A 17,536-nucleotide genomic window follows, 5' to 3' on the forward strand; every position below is an offset into this window, starting at 1 on the left:
TGCTCTGTCACAGAAAGCTATTGGTCAACTGCAAATGATATGTAATATAATGCAGGACAGCACAAGGCAGAGAACATACATCACACCATTTGTTAAGTCTCTGCACTGGTTACCTGTTAGTTCTAGATTTGGTTTTAAGATTATTTTATTCGTTTATGAATCACTCTATGGTCATGCACCCCACAACATGTCAGACAAGTAAGTTATGTACTCAGTAGATCCTTCAGGTCGTCTGGCACTGGCCCGTAAACTGTTTTAAAGGCCAGGACCAAGAGGCACAGGGAGGCAACTTTCAGTTATGCCCCCCCAACAGCCTGGCAAAGAACCTGAGGGGGACTGAAACTGTGGACATTTTTGAGAGAGATCATAAGACCCTTTTAACCTTTATTTCGGGTGTTTTATAGTCTTTTTTAGTCACTCATGCCTTGTAGCTAATTCCTTTAATTACATTTGAGGTTTTAGTTGACAGTGTATTAGTCTCTACAAGTCCTCACATGTTTTTACAGTTTGAACCTCCAGGGCCTCTATGTTTGTATCCTCTAATGTGCTTCTCTTGTCTTTTTAACTGTGTTGTCTTTTCTGCCTGTACTTATTTAGTACTTTCTGTGAGGCGCATTGTGTTGCCTTTGTGTATGAAATGTGCTATATAAATCAAGTTTGATTTGATTTGTGACTAAATTAGGGGACCTTAGTTAGTACACATAGGTTACTGCATATTTCAGTTCCCTGTTAATGTATTATGTCTACAATAACATAGGACTATCTGTCTGCAAGTGGCAAATGTCAGGGGGCTTATCCAAATATTACCTATGATTATTTTCAAAACATCCCTTTAAGAGAATGTCTGCACTTACGTTCGATGTAAACAGGCACTCTTAACATTAAATCATGTTGGAACAATACAATTGTACAGAGTGTTTGTTAACCCTCTCTCAGTCAGGGATGTGGCATTCGATTTGCTGAGGTCGAGAATAACATGCACCCAAACTGATAAACTTCACTGTTAGCAACTTCTCATTTCCTTGACCTCACGTCAGCCCTAGTCATAGCACATTTGAAATCTATTTTAGGCCACCAGGCCTGCTTTGTAACCCTTCCTCTTTCCTAATAATGTGCTGAGTGAGGAACAATGGCTGACATTTGCAGTGAGCTCAGTCCATGTTATTGTAAGTTCCTTTGGATTGGTTTTGTTTTGATTTGATACAGGAGGGGGGAAACCATGAGATCAGATCAGTATTTCATCACCTCGGGGAACCTTACCTGGTTGGGGTAGTGATGAGTCATACAGGGAGATGAGATCATGGAACTTGCACCTTTTTGTTCCTGTACCTTCCTGTTCACGTGGCATACATTTCCCAGGTTGTTTCCATGCCAACATTGTATGTAAGATAACAATGTAGTGAATGTCATTCATTACATTTTATATTGATTTAACAGCTTATCAAAATAGAAAATGTACTGTTATTGTTCTGTGTGTGTTGTTATTATTGTGGATATAATAGTTCACAAGCATTCCTAAAGAACTGACAATACTATAACAACAATCCTGATGCCGCAAAATCAAATACCGCATGTTTATTCAACAAATATGTTTGTTTATATTTCAATGGCATTGAAATATGATATTGAAATCCAGCCACACTCATTTTGATTCACTATTCAGCACATTCAAACGTTTCATAAGCAAAACCCCAAAGCTTTTAAAACACCACATTTTTGTGCAGTCAAAAATGGTAACACTCAATCAGAAACGTACACAAAGTCAACCACTGTTTGAAATTCATGATCCATATACAGTAGTAGAGACACAAATACAAAAAGAAAATAGGAATTTGTGTTCGTTGACCTTTCAGGCCCTGAGAAATAACAACGTCAAAACTCAAAAATAGCTTTAGGTACAAAAGCAGAATTCGGTCATGGATGCCTCTTATTATTCACATTAAAATTCACACTGAAGCTAAATATCTACCGTACCCTATTATCTCTATACAATACTGTAACCTCCACACCACCATAGAACAACCACACATTCACGTGTAGTTCCTCCAGCTCAGTAAAAGCATTGGAAAACTTTACAACCTTGGCATTATAGGAGTTCCACCTTGTTGGTAACCATGGTAGCCCATCTCTCAACGTCTCTGTCCCTCAGGTTCAGGGTTACCGGGCAGCTCAGTCCTCTGCTCGTCCATGCGTCCTCCCTGGACCCTCAGTAGTAAGGAGAAGAAGTCCTCATCGTCCATTGGTCCAGGGGGCACGGAACGCTGCTCCTCCAGTCTGCCCTGGTTCTGGAGGTGGAGAGACATGGGACATTATTATCAGAATCAGAATCAGAATCAGAATCAGAATTGCTTCTCAATGTACGGGTACACAGAGTAAAATTCTTAGGTTCAGGTTATTGACATTGGGATTGCAGCAGAATACAAAATCAACAATAATAGAATAAAGTAACATAAGTACGGTAATTAATAAAATAAATAATAATAAAGAGATTAAGTGATGGTAGTAGTATATATATAGTATATATATTACCATGAGGTACATGAGGTACCTGAGGCACATACTATGGATAATATATATATATATATATATATATATATATATATATATATATATATATATATATTATCCATAGTATGTGCCTCAGGGGAGGCTGGTGGAGGTAGAAATGGCCCAATTACTATTTGCTGTTTACAAAGACTTACTTGTGAGGTGAGAATCATGTTGTACAAGTCCTCTTTGGGCACTGCAATTGGAACTGACTTTTTCCCCATGGTCAGTCTTATGCTGCCCTTAAACTTGCTGACTTTCGGCTTCGGGGGTGGGTTGGTATGTAGGTCTGCCCGCTGGTCGTCAAGCCTACGGCCTTGGGAGGTAGCCACGAAGGAAAAGAACTCCTCTTTCTGCAGTGAGGTCATCGAGGAGAAGACCACTGTTTGGAACGGAGAGGGATAAAGGTGTAAAGGGAGGAGTGTTAGCATTTTCCCAAGCGAGAATAAGCGAATAACACTAGATCAATATGTCACTTTAATTCAATTAATTTCAAATATGCCTTTGTTATTATCTGATAAAGAGCTTGAAGGAGAAAGACACTGCAGTTATGTACTTGAGAAAACCACTGTTTGGAACAGAGAGAGGGATAAAGGTGTGACGGGAGTGTTAGTACATTCCATAAAAGCGAGAATAAGCGATTAATACTAGACCAATGTCACTAATTAATTTCTAATATGCCTTCATTATTGTCTGATAAAGACCTTGAAGGGGATAACACTGCAGTTATGTTTTTTTCCTAGAAGTCATGGGTGAAATTGTTTTTCCTAGTAGGCATTGTTGAAATTAGTCAACAACCTCTATGATTGACACATGAGTAGCCTGATTCATCGGTTTGTGTCTGCCTAGGGTGTCACCTCTTTTTTAATTGTATTTTTTATTTTAAAAATGTATTGGGTATGTTTCAAAACAAATGTGAACATGTATAGGAGAAAAAGAAAAAAATAAGATGAACATATACCCTTTTTTCATTTTTTTTCTTCAAACCAACCTTTCTTTCTATATCCTAATAAATTTAAAGACATACAAACAAAAACAAAACATGAGAGCAAAATAGAAAATAAGATACGAACAAGTTAAAGGCTTCCAGTTTCTACAGAGTCGGGGAAGGTCAAGGGTCAATGGGTCACCTCTTTTGGCTGGCTTGTTGATGCTGGGTTCAGAGTGACACCTCCTCCTCTGCCCTCCTAGCTCCATGCTAATGAACGAACAGCGCTGGTCATTCAGGCGTCTTCCCTCCTGCAGCGCGCACAGCAGCTCATACAGTGCATCTGGGAAGTCGGGGGTTAATCGTCGAGCCTGAGAAAGACAGGGGTGGGAGAGAGAGTGGGGTGGGAGAGAGAGTGGGGTGGAAGAGAGGGTGGGGTGGTAGAGAAAGTGGGGTGGTAGAAAGACAGGGGTGGTAGGGGAGAGTTGGTTAGCAGCCTCTGAATGAGTAGGATGGCTGCTCACCACTTGCACATTGGCACAGTTAAAATTTTCTTTACCACCACGCACACACCTACACATTGTTACAAAAATGAATACACCTCAATCTTCCACTAAAGAAATGTGTTTTGTGGAGTCTTGCTAATAAGGTCAAAAACTATTTTTAACCCCACTGAACTGCTTAGAATACTACTTTGTTCACCACATGACTGCTAACTGAATTATTATAATGTGAGTTAAAGGCACAAGTCAAATGATAACGTGAAATGAGATAAAGAAGGGTTATTAACCTGTTTTTGAGCATCCTCTGGGCTCAGTGATTCTTTGGCCGGTTGGTCGGAGGGAAGAGGTCCATTCGTATCAACTTGTTGGCCTTGTGTTGGTGTGTCGTTCTCCATCTCCTGTTCTGCATGTTTGTTTGTATCTGTTATTTCCACCATCTCCATCCCCTCTTGAATGGGTTCCCCTTTCTCTCCATCTTCTCTAGTCTCTTCTAGCCTCCCTCCATCTGGATGTTCTTCATCACCTTGTGCTCCTCTCTCCTCTTCCCCTGCCCCGATCTCTCCCTTTAACTGAAGTTCCATTTGAATATCATCTTTTCCATTCTCTCCATCCTCTCCTATTCCATGATTGGTCATTCCAATCTGTCCATCTTGTTGTTTAGCGTCTTCTTCACTACTACCTCTGTCCATTATTGTCATTATTTCATCCCCCTCTTCGATGATGATAAGGGGTTCCAAGAGCTCCATTTCATCCTTGACCTCTGAGTAATCCATGGCAAAATCCATTTATCGTGCTATAAGTCTAAACCTGATTAGGTTGATTAGGTAATTAGATCAATACAATTAGTTCCTATTGAGATACATGATGAACACTGACATTTGACCAAGAGATTGTACAGAAGAGAATCTCTGATTACAGTTAAACTGACGTTACCAAAGAATGTTGAAGACCTCTAGAGTTAAGTGGCTCCTCGACAATAACAATAAGCTGTATGCATATTGAATGTCTCTTGCTTCAAACCAGAATGACAAGTTTCATGTTCCTATCTTTAAGTACAATAATCCTCTGTTCGCAAATACACGCCTGCCTGTGAGGTGTCACCTATAGTCCTAAAACCTCTCTCTCTCGATAGTGCACAAACGTTTTTCTTACCTTTTTTTTTAATCCTCGAGTTCAGTGTCAGATGACCATCATCCCATGAAGGCAACATTGATTAGAGATGACATTACTAATTCACTTGGTAAAATGTCTTCATGAAAAAAACGCTCATACTGACGTGACAAGCTCTCTCTCTCTCCCTCACAGTCTGCATGTCAACCCCTCTCTTCCTGTTCCTCTTACTCCCGCCAAGCCACCCCTATTTATTTGGCCCATATTTGTTGTGCGTCATGGTATTCATGTGATATTACTGTGATACGAGAAGGAATGCAATGGCATGAGATTTGTTAAGCAAACTAGAGTTCAATAACTTAAGATGAAAAAAAAAATCTGAAAAAAAAACTGTGAACTGTGAAACTAAACTCTGTATGCAGCTGGTCCTCTCTCAATTATGCAGGCTATGCTGTAAGTCAGGAACAGCAACATGTTGAAACAGGCGCCCTGTTTCTCTGACACTGCTGTGGTTTGGCACACATCCTGTTGACTTGCACCAAAAAGGAGAAGTAGACATAGACAAAGCGAAAGAAAGAAAGAGGTGAGAAGTTGATACTTTTGGTCAAGTGAGCGAGCGAGCCGTGTGGGGAATGTATTTATGAAATTATCATTTGTATCTAGGAATGAAATGACTTAACAGGGCATGTGTTTTAGACTTTAGACTTTAGACTAGTCCTCAGTGTTAATATTACAATGAATTGCTTTCATCCCCGATATTGATATCTGAAATCTCTCCCCTGTTCATTGTGCTTAGTCTGCGGCAGGGAGCCTAGAGGTTAGAGAGGCCGGCCAGCAATCAGTAGGTTGCTTGTTCAATCCCCACCCCAGGAGGGAGCTGGTGATTGGAGGGTTGCTGGCATCATACCTAAAGTGCCTACCACTGCCGTTGTGACCTTGAGCAAGGCACTTAACCCCCTGTTCTGGGGAGCGCTGAAGATGCCTGACCCTGTGCACAGAGCTCTGTTCTTCCTGGGGGGAGACACGTGCACAAACTACATTTAATTATCTTAATTTAATTAATGAATTTTGCCATTTAGCAGACGCCTTTAATCCAAAGCGATTTACAATTACGAATTACAGGGACATTCCCCCTGGAGTAATTGAGGGCTAAGTGCCTTACTCAAGGGCACACTAGTAGTGGTGTGGTTTCAGGAGGGATTTGAACTCACAACCTTCCGATCACAAGTCCAACTCACTATCCACTAGACCACCACTACACTACATCTTTGTACTTATGCTCTGTTGTTCAATGACAATACAATTGAATCTTAATCTCTTCATTTTAATTGTGTTTAGACAAAAACTAAGCAGATTTTTTTTTACACTCAACTTCATTTGAATATTACTCATCTCCGTTGATTAAGTCAAATCCTCACTTTGTTAGGCAGTCGTGAATTTCCAGAATTTCCAGAATCCCCCCCCTCCTCCAACACACACACACACACACACACACACACACACACACACACACATTCTCTACTAGTCCATCTCAGCAGGGAGGTATCATGGATTAATCTCCTGCAGGGTATAGCAGGTCCTACAGTCAATCCCATTCAATCCCATGTGAGGCTATGCATCGTCCAGATTCCTTTTTTTCCCTTCTCTCTATCTCTCGCTAGGGGACTCTCGGGTTCCTGGTGAAGGGTGTAGTAGTGTGAGAAGTCGCCCACACTGTGAGCCGCCAGGATGTTACAGCAGCAGCCTCTCACAGGGCCCTCCAGCGGCCGGGGCCTCGGCCTCAGCGCCCACCCGGGCATGCACCCTCTCAACCCGGCTCACCCGGCCTCCCAGCACCGGCCCGACGGAGGAGACTCGGGAGGCCTTGAATGCGCAGAGAACGGACATGAAAGCCGCAGAGACATTGGTGACATTTTGCAACAGATAATGACCATCACCGACCAAAGTTTGGACGAAGCACAAGCAAAGTTAGTCATTTTATTTCTCTGGGTTTTGGGTTTTAGATTAAGTTAATCTGTGTTTGTAATGTCAGCGTGGAACACGTTTGATGTCTCAGAAGGCGCATGTATGAGAATAGTCAAAGTTTGGTTCTGAAGTTTTGCATTTTTAATTGATGAATCAAGTTTTGAATTAGCGGTCTAAAATAGCCCTTTTAGTTTCCCCAGAAACATTAAAAAATCCTCGCTGTTACCTTTCGATCGTGTTCTTCCCTCTTAGGAGATCAAAGACTTTCTCAGCTGGTTTAAACTTCAGATGTTGTTGTTGTTGTTTACTAAATATCTTTGTTGTTGTTAGCTAGCTTAGCCATGTAGCAGGCTAACGCCACCTAGCCAGCTCGCTAGCGACGCATGTCCCGCGATATCGCAGTCAAGTTGGCATAATATGGTTATCATTGACATAACCATAAGCCAACACATTGTGTAGATCATGTTAAGTATTCAACATGACATATTAATGCCGTTTGTTACAGACCAGAAGCTACTCGCTAGCTAGTCTGGGCTAGGTCTGCTAGCTAGCTCCAAACCGTTTTCTCCTCGGCTGTCAGTGTCCAGACACATGTTATAAGACGATAAACCTTTACGTTAACACGCTTGTTGTACGTACAAGGCGATTCATTTCGTCGTCGGCTAGCTTGCTGTAACCAACAATAATAATATATGTGTTTCTTTTGTGTCCAACCGACAGAAAACACGCGCTGAACTGCCATCGGATGAAGCCAGCTTTGTTCAGCGTGCTGTGTGAGATCAAAGAGAAGACCGGTGAGAGTTTATAAATGATCTCATCTGACCCCCGTTATGATTATGAGAGATATTATGAATGAATGAATGGTCTTTATTGTCATTAATATAGTACAGGTACCATACAACGAAATTTGGGAGGGGGGGGGGGGGGCTCTTTTTTTTCTTCTTCTAAAAACAAGAAGGGAAAAGAGCTGGTTTACATAAATAAAGGCTATGTACACTATCCACTATACTATTATATCCGTTATGAGAGAGAGAGAGACACTTTTCATTCGTTTAATGCCCGTCGGGTTTTGGGTGACTACAGTCATGTTTTGCTTTAACTCAAACAAAACCTTTCAGATTCAGAAACATGGAGCCTATTGTCCATGAAATTTGCATTAGACGGAAAATCACAGTCTTTCGCACAGGGTCAATGACTTCTAACACAGATACATGAACACACATAGCCTCCATCATGCACAAAATGTTCAGTGGTAAAAACATGTTTGTGTTTATAGCCTATAATATACAGTTAGGCGATAAATAGTGCAAAATACTGTAATGCAGTGTGCAAAGAGTGCAGTTGTCCTTTATTGTTTGATTCGGATGGGTTATTGCAGAGAGAATGACTATTTTAAAAACTAAGTATTATTTTGGGCCAGAGGAACTATGAAAGCGGTAGGAGTGGTTGGAAAGGAAGGGATGTGTGGGGTCCCGTGTAAGTGTGACCTTTATTCTAAATGACTGTAGAGTCCAGGTATCTGTGGCTGGGTAGTGGCGTGCCTGGCTGGAAAGTAAAAAGGTGTAATTTAACACCTGTGACTGAAACGCATGCATGTGTTCGTCAATCATTTGCTCATATTTGCTGTCAAATGTTTACCCAACCCTACCACCCCTACCACTGACTGTACAGACAGAATGGTGGATGTCTGTCGTTCGTCGCCCTGTTGGCTTCAACACAATAACTGAGTTTTTGTTCTGCACAGTTAGGCCTAAAAGGCTATGGTATGGGTATTACAGTGGGGTTGGACAGGTATACGGTATTACCGGATGAACAAGGTAATTAAACTTATACCACTTTATTTCTGTCAATACCGCCCATACGGTCTCCACCTGTATTTTGCCATTATTAAAACCCACCAACATTTGTTTTATAAACATCGTCCAAATTAAACTGGCACACAATCACAAGTTATGGTCAATAACTCATGTCAAAGAGGAAGTTGAAAGATGTAATAAATCAGACTTTTGGCTGGTGATGAGAGAAATAAACTACTTGCCGTAGATTTACTAGAAGTTCAAGTCATATTGAAAGTCTAAAAGTTATCACTGTACATTGTAGTTAACCTACTTCGGATACAAATTCTAACACGGCCCAAGCCTAGTGAAGATTTCTGTCTGAGCTAATAATGCATTATTTCAATTACCTTTCACATTCTTCCAATCCAATAGCCTTTTGTCTATTAATTTGACAGATTTATATTTACATTTTAGACATTTAGCAGAGGCCTTTAAGCAAAGCGACTTACAACAAGTAGGCTACATGTGTAATATGTGCCATTTAGCTAACGCTTTTATCCAAAGCGACTTACATTGCAGTGAGTGCATACATTTTTCAGTATATGGTCCCAGCGGGAATCGAACCCACGACCTAAGCGTTGTTAGCGCCATGCTCTACCGACTGAGCTACAGAGGACCAGTAAGGCTAATCATCTAGGCTATACATTAGTCATTATAGGAAAAACAAATCTATGCTAGGACCAGGGGCCATTGGCAGTCACAATGCTAGATGAAGGAAGAATGACTTTTCTTTGTATTTACAGTAGAGAAACTGTACAGTGGGGATAAATGGGGTATTTAGGAGGGACAGTCAAGATGTAGTCTGAAGGGATGGGTCTACAGCGGAAGATTGGTAGTGATTCTGCAGTCCTGACAGCAGTAGGAAGCTTGTTCCACCAGCGTGGAGCCAGGACAGGGAAAAGTTGTGACGAGTAGCACAACTGCTGCATCCACCTAGAGGCGGCGGTGCCAGGCGGCCAGCAGAGGTGGAAGAGCAGAGTGACAGGGCAGGGGTGTGGGTGTGACCATTGCCTGCAAGTAGGGAGGGGCTGTTCTCTTTGCCGCCCGGTAGGCGACCACCAGGGTCTTGAATCTGATGTGAGCTGCTACCGGAAGCCAGTGAAGGGTGCGAAGGAAGGGGTTGACATGGGAGAATTAGGTGAGATTGAACACCAGACAGGCAGCAGCATTCTGGATTAGCTACAGAGGTCTAATGGCAGAGGCGGGGAGCCCGGCCACGAGTGCGTTGCAGTAGTCAAGGCGGGAGATCATGTCTGGATCAAGCGTTGTGCTGCTTCTCTTGTGAGGAATGGACGTATCCTTCTGCTGTTATATCTACAGGAGCGTACTGTCGCTGTGATGGTCACCGCACGGTATAAAAGGTTGTCAAGGATCACCCCAAGATTGCTTAGCTCTCTGGGAGGTAGAGTTCTCTCCTGTGATGGAGAAGTCTTGGAGAGCAGGCTTTCCCAGGGAGGAAAAGCAGCTCAGTCTTGTTAAGGTTGAGCTTAAAGTGGTAAAGCAGAAATGTCTGCAAGACACGCAGAGACACGTTTTGCCATCTGTGCGTCAGTCCATCTGTGCGTTCCTCACCATGTGAGGAAATTACACAGCCAAGATATTTGGTATAGTAAGGGCCCTAGGACTGAGTCCTGGGGGACCCCAGTGGTGAGGGCTCATGGAGAGGACAGCGTGGGGCACTAGGACAGTGAAAAGCTGTGACCGAATAGCGTGACTGCCGCATCCACATAGAGGCGGTGGTTCCTTAGATATGCTGAAATCAAAGTGAGATCAGAAGTGAAGTCTCTGTAATTTGTACAGCTTTATAATGGACTAGATTGAGCATTTCTCTCGTAGGAACATTTATTACTGCAATATAATTAGGGACATTGCAGTAATAAATGTCCCTAATTATATTGCAGTAATAAATGTCCCTAATTATATTGCAGTAATAAATATAATTGGAGACAATTGTAACACTTGATTTACCAGACAGTAGAGATTGACAGCTCTCTTGTTGCAGGCCTATCAATGCGAAATGCCCAGGAGGAGGATGGACAGGACCCGCAGCTGATGCGATTGGACAACATGCTGTTGGCCGAGGGCGTGGCCGGGCCAGAGAAAGGGGGCGGGGCGGCGGCGGCGGTGTCTGCAGCCACCAGCTCCGGAGGGATGTCTCCAGACAGCTCATTAGAGCACACAGACTACAAAACCAAGTTGAGCCAGATTCGCAACATCTATCACACTGAGCTGGAGAAATACGAGCAGGTACCAATCATGACAGCAGACAGACAGAATTGAGGTGTGAGGGTGACTTGATCATTATCATTATCACCCCACCCCCCCCAAATGCAACTCATCCCCACCTCCTCTCATGTAAAAAATAACTGTACTAACTGACACAGATAAGCGCAAGCTGACGGTAGTCAACGACTGGGCTTGGTAATTTCTGACCATCAATAAACCTTGTGCGCCAATAACTACCCTCTTCCCCCAACTTCCCCTCTCTCCATGTCACCTGTAGGCGTGCAGTGAGTTCACCACCCACGTGATGAACCTGCTGAGGGAGCAGTCCCGGACACGGCCTGTGTCGCCCCGGGAGATAGAGCGCATGGTGGGCATCATCCACCGCAAGTTCAGCTCCATCCAGACCCAGCTCAAACAGAGCACCTGCGAGGCCGTCATGATCCTCAGGTCCAGGTTTCTGGACGCCAGGTCGGTCCCTGTGTGTGTGCGTGTGTGAATTTCAGTTTTTATTGTAAATGTGAGACGTGCACTGCTGTTTCGATTGAATGCCCTCTCTTTAAACTCTCACCGTTATGTTGTCAGGCGCAAGAGGCGTAACTTCAGTAAGCAGGCGACAGAAGTCCTGAATGAGTATTTCTACTCTCACCTCTCCAACCCCTACCCCAGCGAAGAGGCCAAAGAAGAGCTAGCCAAAAACTGTAGCATCACAGTTTCTCAGGTAACCTTCTGTCAAGTTAAAATTCGACTACAAAGTTATACTTCAATATTCACAGCAGGCCTGGGTTCAAATAGTATTTGAAATACAGTACCAGTCAAAAGTTTAGACACACAGTTTGGAAGTGTGTCCAAACTTTTGACTGGTACTGGAGATTCAAACACTTATCAACGCTTGATTGAGTTTGCCTTGCCTGATGGAACCAATGAAATAGTCTGAAAATTGCAAACCCCGCCTCCTCTGGCACTCCCAAGTAGACTCTAGGAAACACTCACAGTATTTGAGAGTATTTCAAATTCTTTCCGACCTAGGTTTGATGCACAGACTTTCACTGACTTGCTACAGCAGTCTTGACTAAATACTGGCTCTTGACAGGTGTGCAACTGGTTTGGTAACAAGAGAATCCGCTACAAGAAAAACATTGGGAAGTTTCAAGAAGAGGCCAACATCTATGCCATGAAGACTGCCATCGTGGCCACACAGAATGAGGAATCTCCCAACACTCCCAACTCAACAGGTGAGAGTTATGGAGAAAGGAAACGTAATAATATCTGTGTTCTTGTTCGACAAGAAGTCAAGTGATATGTTTTGTGATTATTAGTACAGTTGGTAATGTAAATGGATGACTTAGTGGGGGGGGGGGGTTCGTGCTAATACAGACAGCAGGGTTCCCACGGGTCCTTGAAATCCTTGAAACTGCAAATTTGAGAAAAATAAATCAAGGTCTTAAAAGTTTTTGAAAATAGACATGGGTCATTGAAAGTGCTTGAATTCCCCTCTCTCTCTCAAATTTTTTTTTCTGTGAGCGGATAGTTCCTATTATATAAATTCTCATCTAGATCTGTCTCAAACTATGCCGTGTTGGGCCCTTGAATTTGAGGGAATCGAGTCTTGAAAGTTGTAAATTTATTTTATTAGGATAAAACCCCTTGAGATGAACCATCTCGTTTTCGAGGGGGTCCTAAGTTACAACACAATGCATAATACATCATAATACAATAATACAATACAATAATACAATACAATACAAATATAATAATACATATTGAATAATACATAATCATTACATATTACATAAGAACAGGATAAACAATAAAATACACACACGACAAAACAGGAGACAAACAACAACACACATTGCCGGTTGAAAACATTGAGAACAACACAACCATAACACAACCAAAATGGATAACAGAACATACAACAATATACATACTACATTTTACAGTAAACTTAATAGGTGTACATGTAAGTGGTGACAACTTCAAAGGAAACACGAACAATCAGTCAAAAGTTAAGAAGACAGTGCATGCTTAAAACAAACAAAAGATGTGATGGATTTAATGTGAACCAGTAAATTATTCCATTCAGCTGGGGCTTTGAAGTTAAATGCTCTTTTACCAACTGATTTTGTAACGTAAGGTGTGGTGAAATTAAACTGAGATGAATGCCTAGAACGATGGTTAGCTGTAAAAGGAACAAGATACTGTTGTAAATAAGGGGGATAGTTTAGATTAATGCATTTAAATAAACATTTAAGCCAGTGCATGTGTCTTCTTACATAAGGAGATGGAAATTTGAGTGCCTGATACATGTTACAATAGTGAGTGAGAAAAGGACAACCAAGGACAAATCTGCAGATTCTGTTATAGGCAGTGTTAAGCGGGAAAATATCAGTTTTTGCTGCGGTTTGATAAACTACATCACAATAATCAATTAGTGGGAATATGAGTTGTATGACAAGTTTTTTGCGAACATTGGGTGAAAAACAGTTACGTGATCGATATAGGGTATTGATTCCAAAATGTACTTTACGCAAGGTATGGTCAATGTGTGATTTGAATGAAAGATTGGAATCAAGCCATACACCAAGATATTTACACTGCGTTCCAAATTATTATGCAAATTATATTTTTCTCAGATTTTCCTAAATAGTCGATGCAAATGACAATCAGTATAATTTTCAAGTCATCAACCGTTAGAGTATAATTCAAATTTTATTGAACAAACCTCCCAATGATAACAGTATTTTTTTTTAAATTAAAAAACTCAAAATGCACCATGTCATGCTGCAAAGAATACCTCTGTGTCATTGGCTGCTATAGGCATAAAAGGAGAGAAACTCATGGTGTGGCCCCCATCTTCCCCTGACCTCAACCCTATTGAGAACCTTTGGAGCATCCTCAAGCAAAATATATATGAGGGTGGGAGGCAGTTCACATCAAAACAGCAGCTCTGGGAGGCTATTCTGGCATCCTGCAAAGAAATTCAAGCAGAAACTGTCCAAAAACTCACAAGTTCAATGGATGCAAGAATTGTGAAGGTGATATCAAAGAAGGGGTCCTATGTTAACATGTAACTTGACCTGTTAAGATGTTTTTGTTTGAAATAGCTTTTGAATTCAGTAAATATGACCTCCTAACCCTAAATTCATCAAATTACAATTTTTAGTTCTTTACAACCTATAAAATGTTTTGAAACTCTGTTGTGCATAATCATTTGGAACAGTGCATTTTGAGTTTTTTATAAATAAAAAAAATACTGTTATCATTGGGAGGTTTGTTCAATACAATTTGAATTAAACTCTAACGGTTGATGACTTGAAAATTATTCTAACGGTTGATGACTTGAAAATTATACTGATTGTCATTTGCATCGACTATTTAGGAAAATCTGAGAAAAATATAATTTGCATAATAATTTGGAACCCAGTGTAATGTTGTCAACTTCATGTAAAGTAGTGCCATCATTACAGGATATTGCACATGAACCGGGTGTAGATTTAAGTTTCTGTCTAGTTCCAAAGATCATAGTGTTAGATTTAGATTTATTGAGCAGTAATTTGTTCTGTAAGAGCCAATCTTGTAGGATGTTGAAGTCAGACTGAAGAGAAGTTTGAATTTGTACTATGTCCGGTTTAGATGTGTATATGACAGTGTCGTCAGCATAAAGTTGAGCACAGCAGTTTTTGAAAATTGATGGTAAATTATTAACATATATAGAGAAAAGAAGTGGTCCCAATGTAGAGCCCTGAGGCACACCTCTTTGTTGAATTGCGAAATCAGAGACATTTCCATTCAATAACACACACTGCTTTCTGTTATGAAGGTATGAATTAAACCACAGGAGTACATTTTCAGACAGGCCAATAGCATGACGTTTATCTAAGAGCAGATAGCGGTCAACAAGATCGAAAGCTTTTGTTAGATCTATGAAGATAGCCCCTGTGAGTTCCCCGTTATTTGCAGCAGAGAAGACATCGTTAGTGAATTTAAGTAGGGCTGTAGATAGGGCTGGGTATCGCCACTGATTTCCCAAAACGATTCGATTCCGATTCACCAGCTCAGTGAGCTCACGATTCGATTCGATTCACGATTCGATTCGATTCGATTCGATTCCGATTCGATCTAGTTAAAATATACATGTTTTGCTTGAATATGAAAGAGATTCTCAGAATTAATGCTATAAATGGTTCAAGGAACCCTATAACATGTAGCATTGTTAAACATATCAACGAATTGACTCCAAAGCAGTTACATGAATGTACTTTTTATTTACATATGACTTTGCTTTTGTCCAGCTCATCTCTATCGTCACATTTTTTAAATCCAAAATGCACCCAGACATCTGACTTTAAGCCTGGTGGTGACTTGAGTGTCCCTGCCATCGCCATGTTTTTAGATTTTAGTGTTGAGACCTCACGTTGCGTGAGATATGATCAATTCTTGTAGCACGAGATCTCGTTGCGGGTTGAAGCTGCAAGCAAAAAAAAAAAAAAAAAAAAAAAAAAAAAAATCGATCTCGGGATTTAGGAATCGATAATCGCTCATTTTAATGAAGATCGATTCTGAATCGGGAAATCGATTTTTTGAACCCAGCCCTAGCTGTAGATGTGGAGTGATTAGGCCTGAAGCCAGATTGAAATGGTGATAAAATATTATTATTACTAAGATAGTATGCAAGCTGATTATAAATTAGTTTTTCGAAAACTTTGGCAGTAGAGCAGATAATCGATATAGGTCTGTAATTGTTGCAATCAAGTACATCTCCACCCTTGTGGAGTGGTGTAATACGAGCACTTTTCCAGATAACGGGTAACTCACAGGTAGCTAGTGAGAGGTTGAATAAATCAGCAAGTGGGTACATAAGAATATTGGAGGCTAGCTTAATAAGCCTGTTTTCGATGCCATCAAGTCCAGGACAACTGTTCACACTTAATTCATTAATAGTATTCAGAACTTCTGTAGGCAAGATTTTTCTAAAAGAAAAGGAACTGCGGCAGGGTGAGATATTATTAGGAGAGCCAGTAGATACAGTAGGTAAGACTCAGACAATAAAGTAGAGCAGACAGAGGAGAAATGCTGATCGAAAGCTTGGGCGATAGATACAGAGTCATGTAGTATAGTATTGGCAACTCGAATTTGATTGATAGAGCGCTTTTCAGAGGTATTAGTAATAGATTTAATTTTGTTCCATGAAAGGTGCTTGAATTTGATGTTTCAGAAGGTGTGGGAACCCTGAGTACAGTTGGTAATGTAAATGGATGACTTAGTTGTTGTTTTTTCATGCTAATACAGACAGACATGTGTTTTTGGCTCAGTGACTCCTGTTCCAGACCTCTCTCTCTGTTTCCCTTCCCCAGGATCAGGGTCCTTCACACTCTCTGGATCTGCTGACCTCTTCCTCGGCCCCCCCCCCATGAACGGAGAGCAACCTGCCTATCACGTGGGAGCACAGGTGAGACATCTCACATTTCATTTCCTCTTCCGTACAATAACTTACATGATGGAATGTTTTCCATATTATCAATGCCATTTCAAGTTTTTTTAATGACCCCTTTTTTCCTCTTTGGCAGACTAACGGGAACTGGCAAGGGCAACACACCCCCCCCTCTGCCACCTCCCCGGGGAGCCACCACTCGGATCATTCAGAATGATGGCCCTGCCACGTTTGGTCTGATGACATGGATGGAAAGATTGACAACGGAAAAGACAGAAAGAATGATATCACTCTCTCCCACATGGCTGCAAGTTGTTGTTTTTGCATTTGTTTTCTTTTCTTACTGTCCATTGATGGTCGTGTGTGTGTGTCTGTGTGTGTGTGTGTGTGTGTGTGTGTGTGTGTGTGTGCGTGTGCGTGTGCATGTGTGCGTCTGTCATTATGTGTCTGTCTGTCTGTGTGTGTCTGTCTGTATGTGTGTGTCTGTCTGTATGTGTGTGTGTGTGTGTGTGTGTGTGTGTGTGTGTGTGTGTGTGTGTGTGTGTTTTAGTCATGGGGTTTGTGTTCCACTATGTGAACTTGTTTCTGCGATATGTGGGTTGGGAGGCTTGGGAAACTGCATTATCATTGTTTTTACACTATATTATTATTATTACTATTTTATTAGTATTATAACTATTTTATGTTTTTTATTTTATGCTCAGATAGAGATTAAATTAGAGGTTGTTGGGGCAATAGAGAAAAATCCAAAGACTTTGTGTGTTTGTATGTTTCTCTCTTTTTTTTTGTTTTCTACTGGGCTTGTGTGTGTCTATATTATGAATGAGGTGTGCCTGTGTGTGTGTGCTGTACATTAACGGTTTGAATGAGTATATCAACAGTGCTGTCTTTTTTCTTGTACAGTGAAACATCTGTATTCTCTCTACCTCTTTTGCAATAAAGACTCTGTATTCACAGGCTGTTGGTTTGTTTGAAAGTGAATGGT

The 17,536-nt window shown here is 41.2% G+C and overlaps 1 protein-coding gene across 1 annotated transcript; it reads left to right on the forward strand.

Moving 5' to 3' along the window:
- Window positions 1–6,816: 6,816 nt before the first annotated feature.
- pbx2 (pre-B-cell leukemia homeobox 2) lies at window positions 6,817–17,508 on the forward strand (the record flags this gene model as incomplete). Its single annotated transcript, XM_080540612.1, has 8 exons — window positions 6,817–7,055; window positions 7,774–7,847; window positions 10,894–11,138; window positions 11,395–11,585; window positions 11,700–11,835; window positions 12,208–12,349; window positions 16,475–16,569; window positions 16,688–17,508. 8 exons carry the CDS (start codon window positions 6,817–6,819, stop codon window positions 16,766–16,768), a joined length of 1,203 nt encoding a protein of 400 aa, XP_080396738.1. The 3' UTR covers window positions 16,769–17,508.
- Window positions 17,509–17,536: the final 28 nt, after the last annotated feature.

The sequence above is a fragment of the Nansenia antarctica genome (genome assembly GCF_963989245.1).
Source record: "Nansenia antarctica genome assembly, chromosome: 10".
NCBI lineage: Eukaryota > Metazoa > Chordata > Actinopteri > Argentiniformes > Microstomatidae > Nansenia > Nansenia antarctica.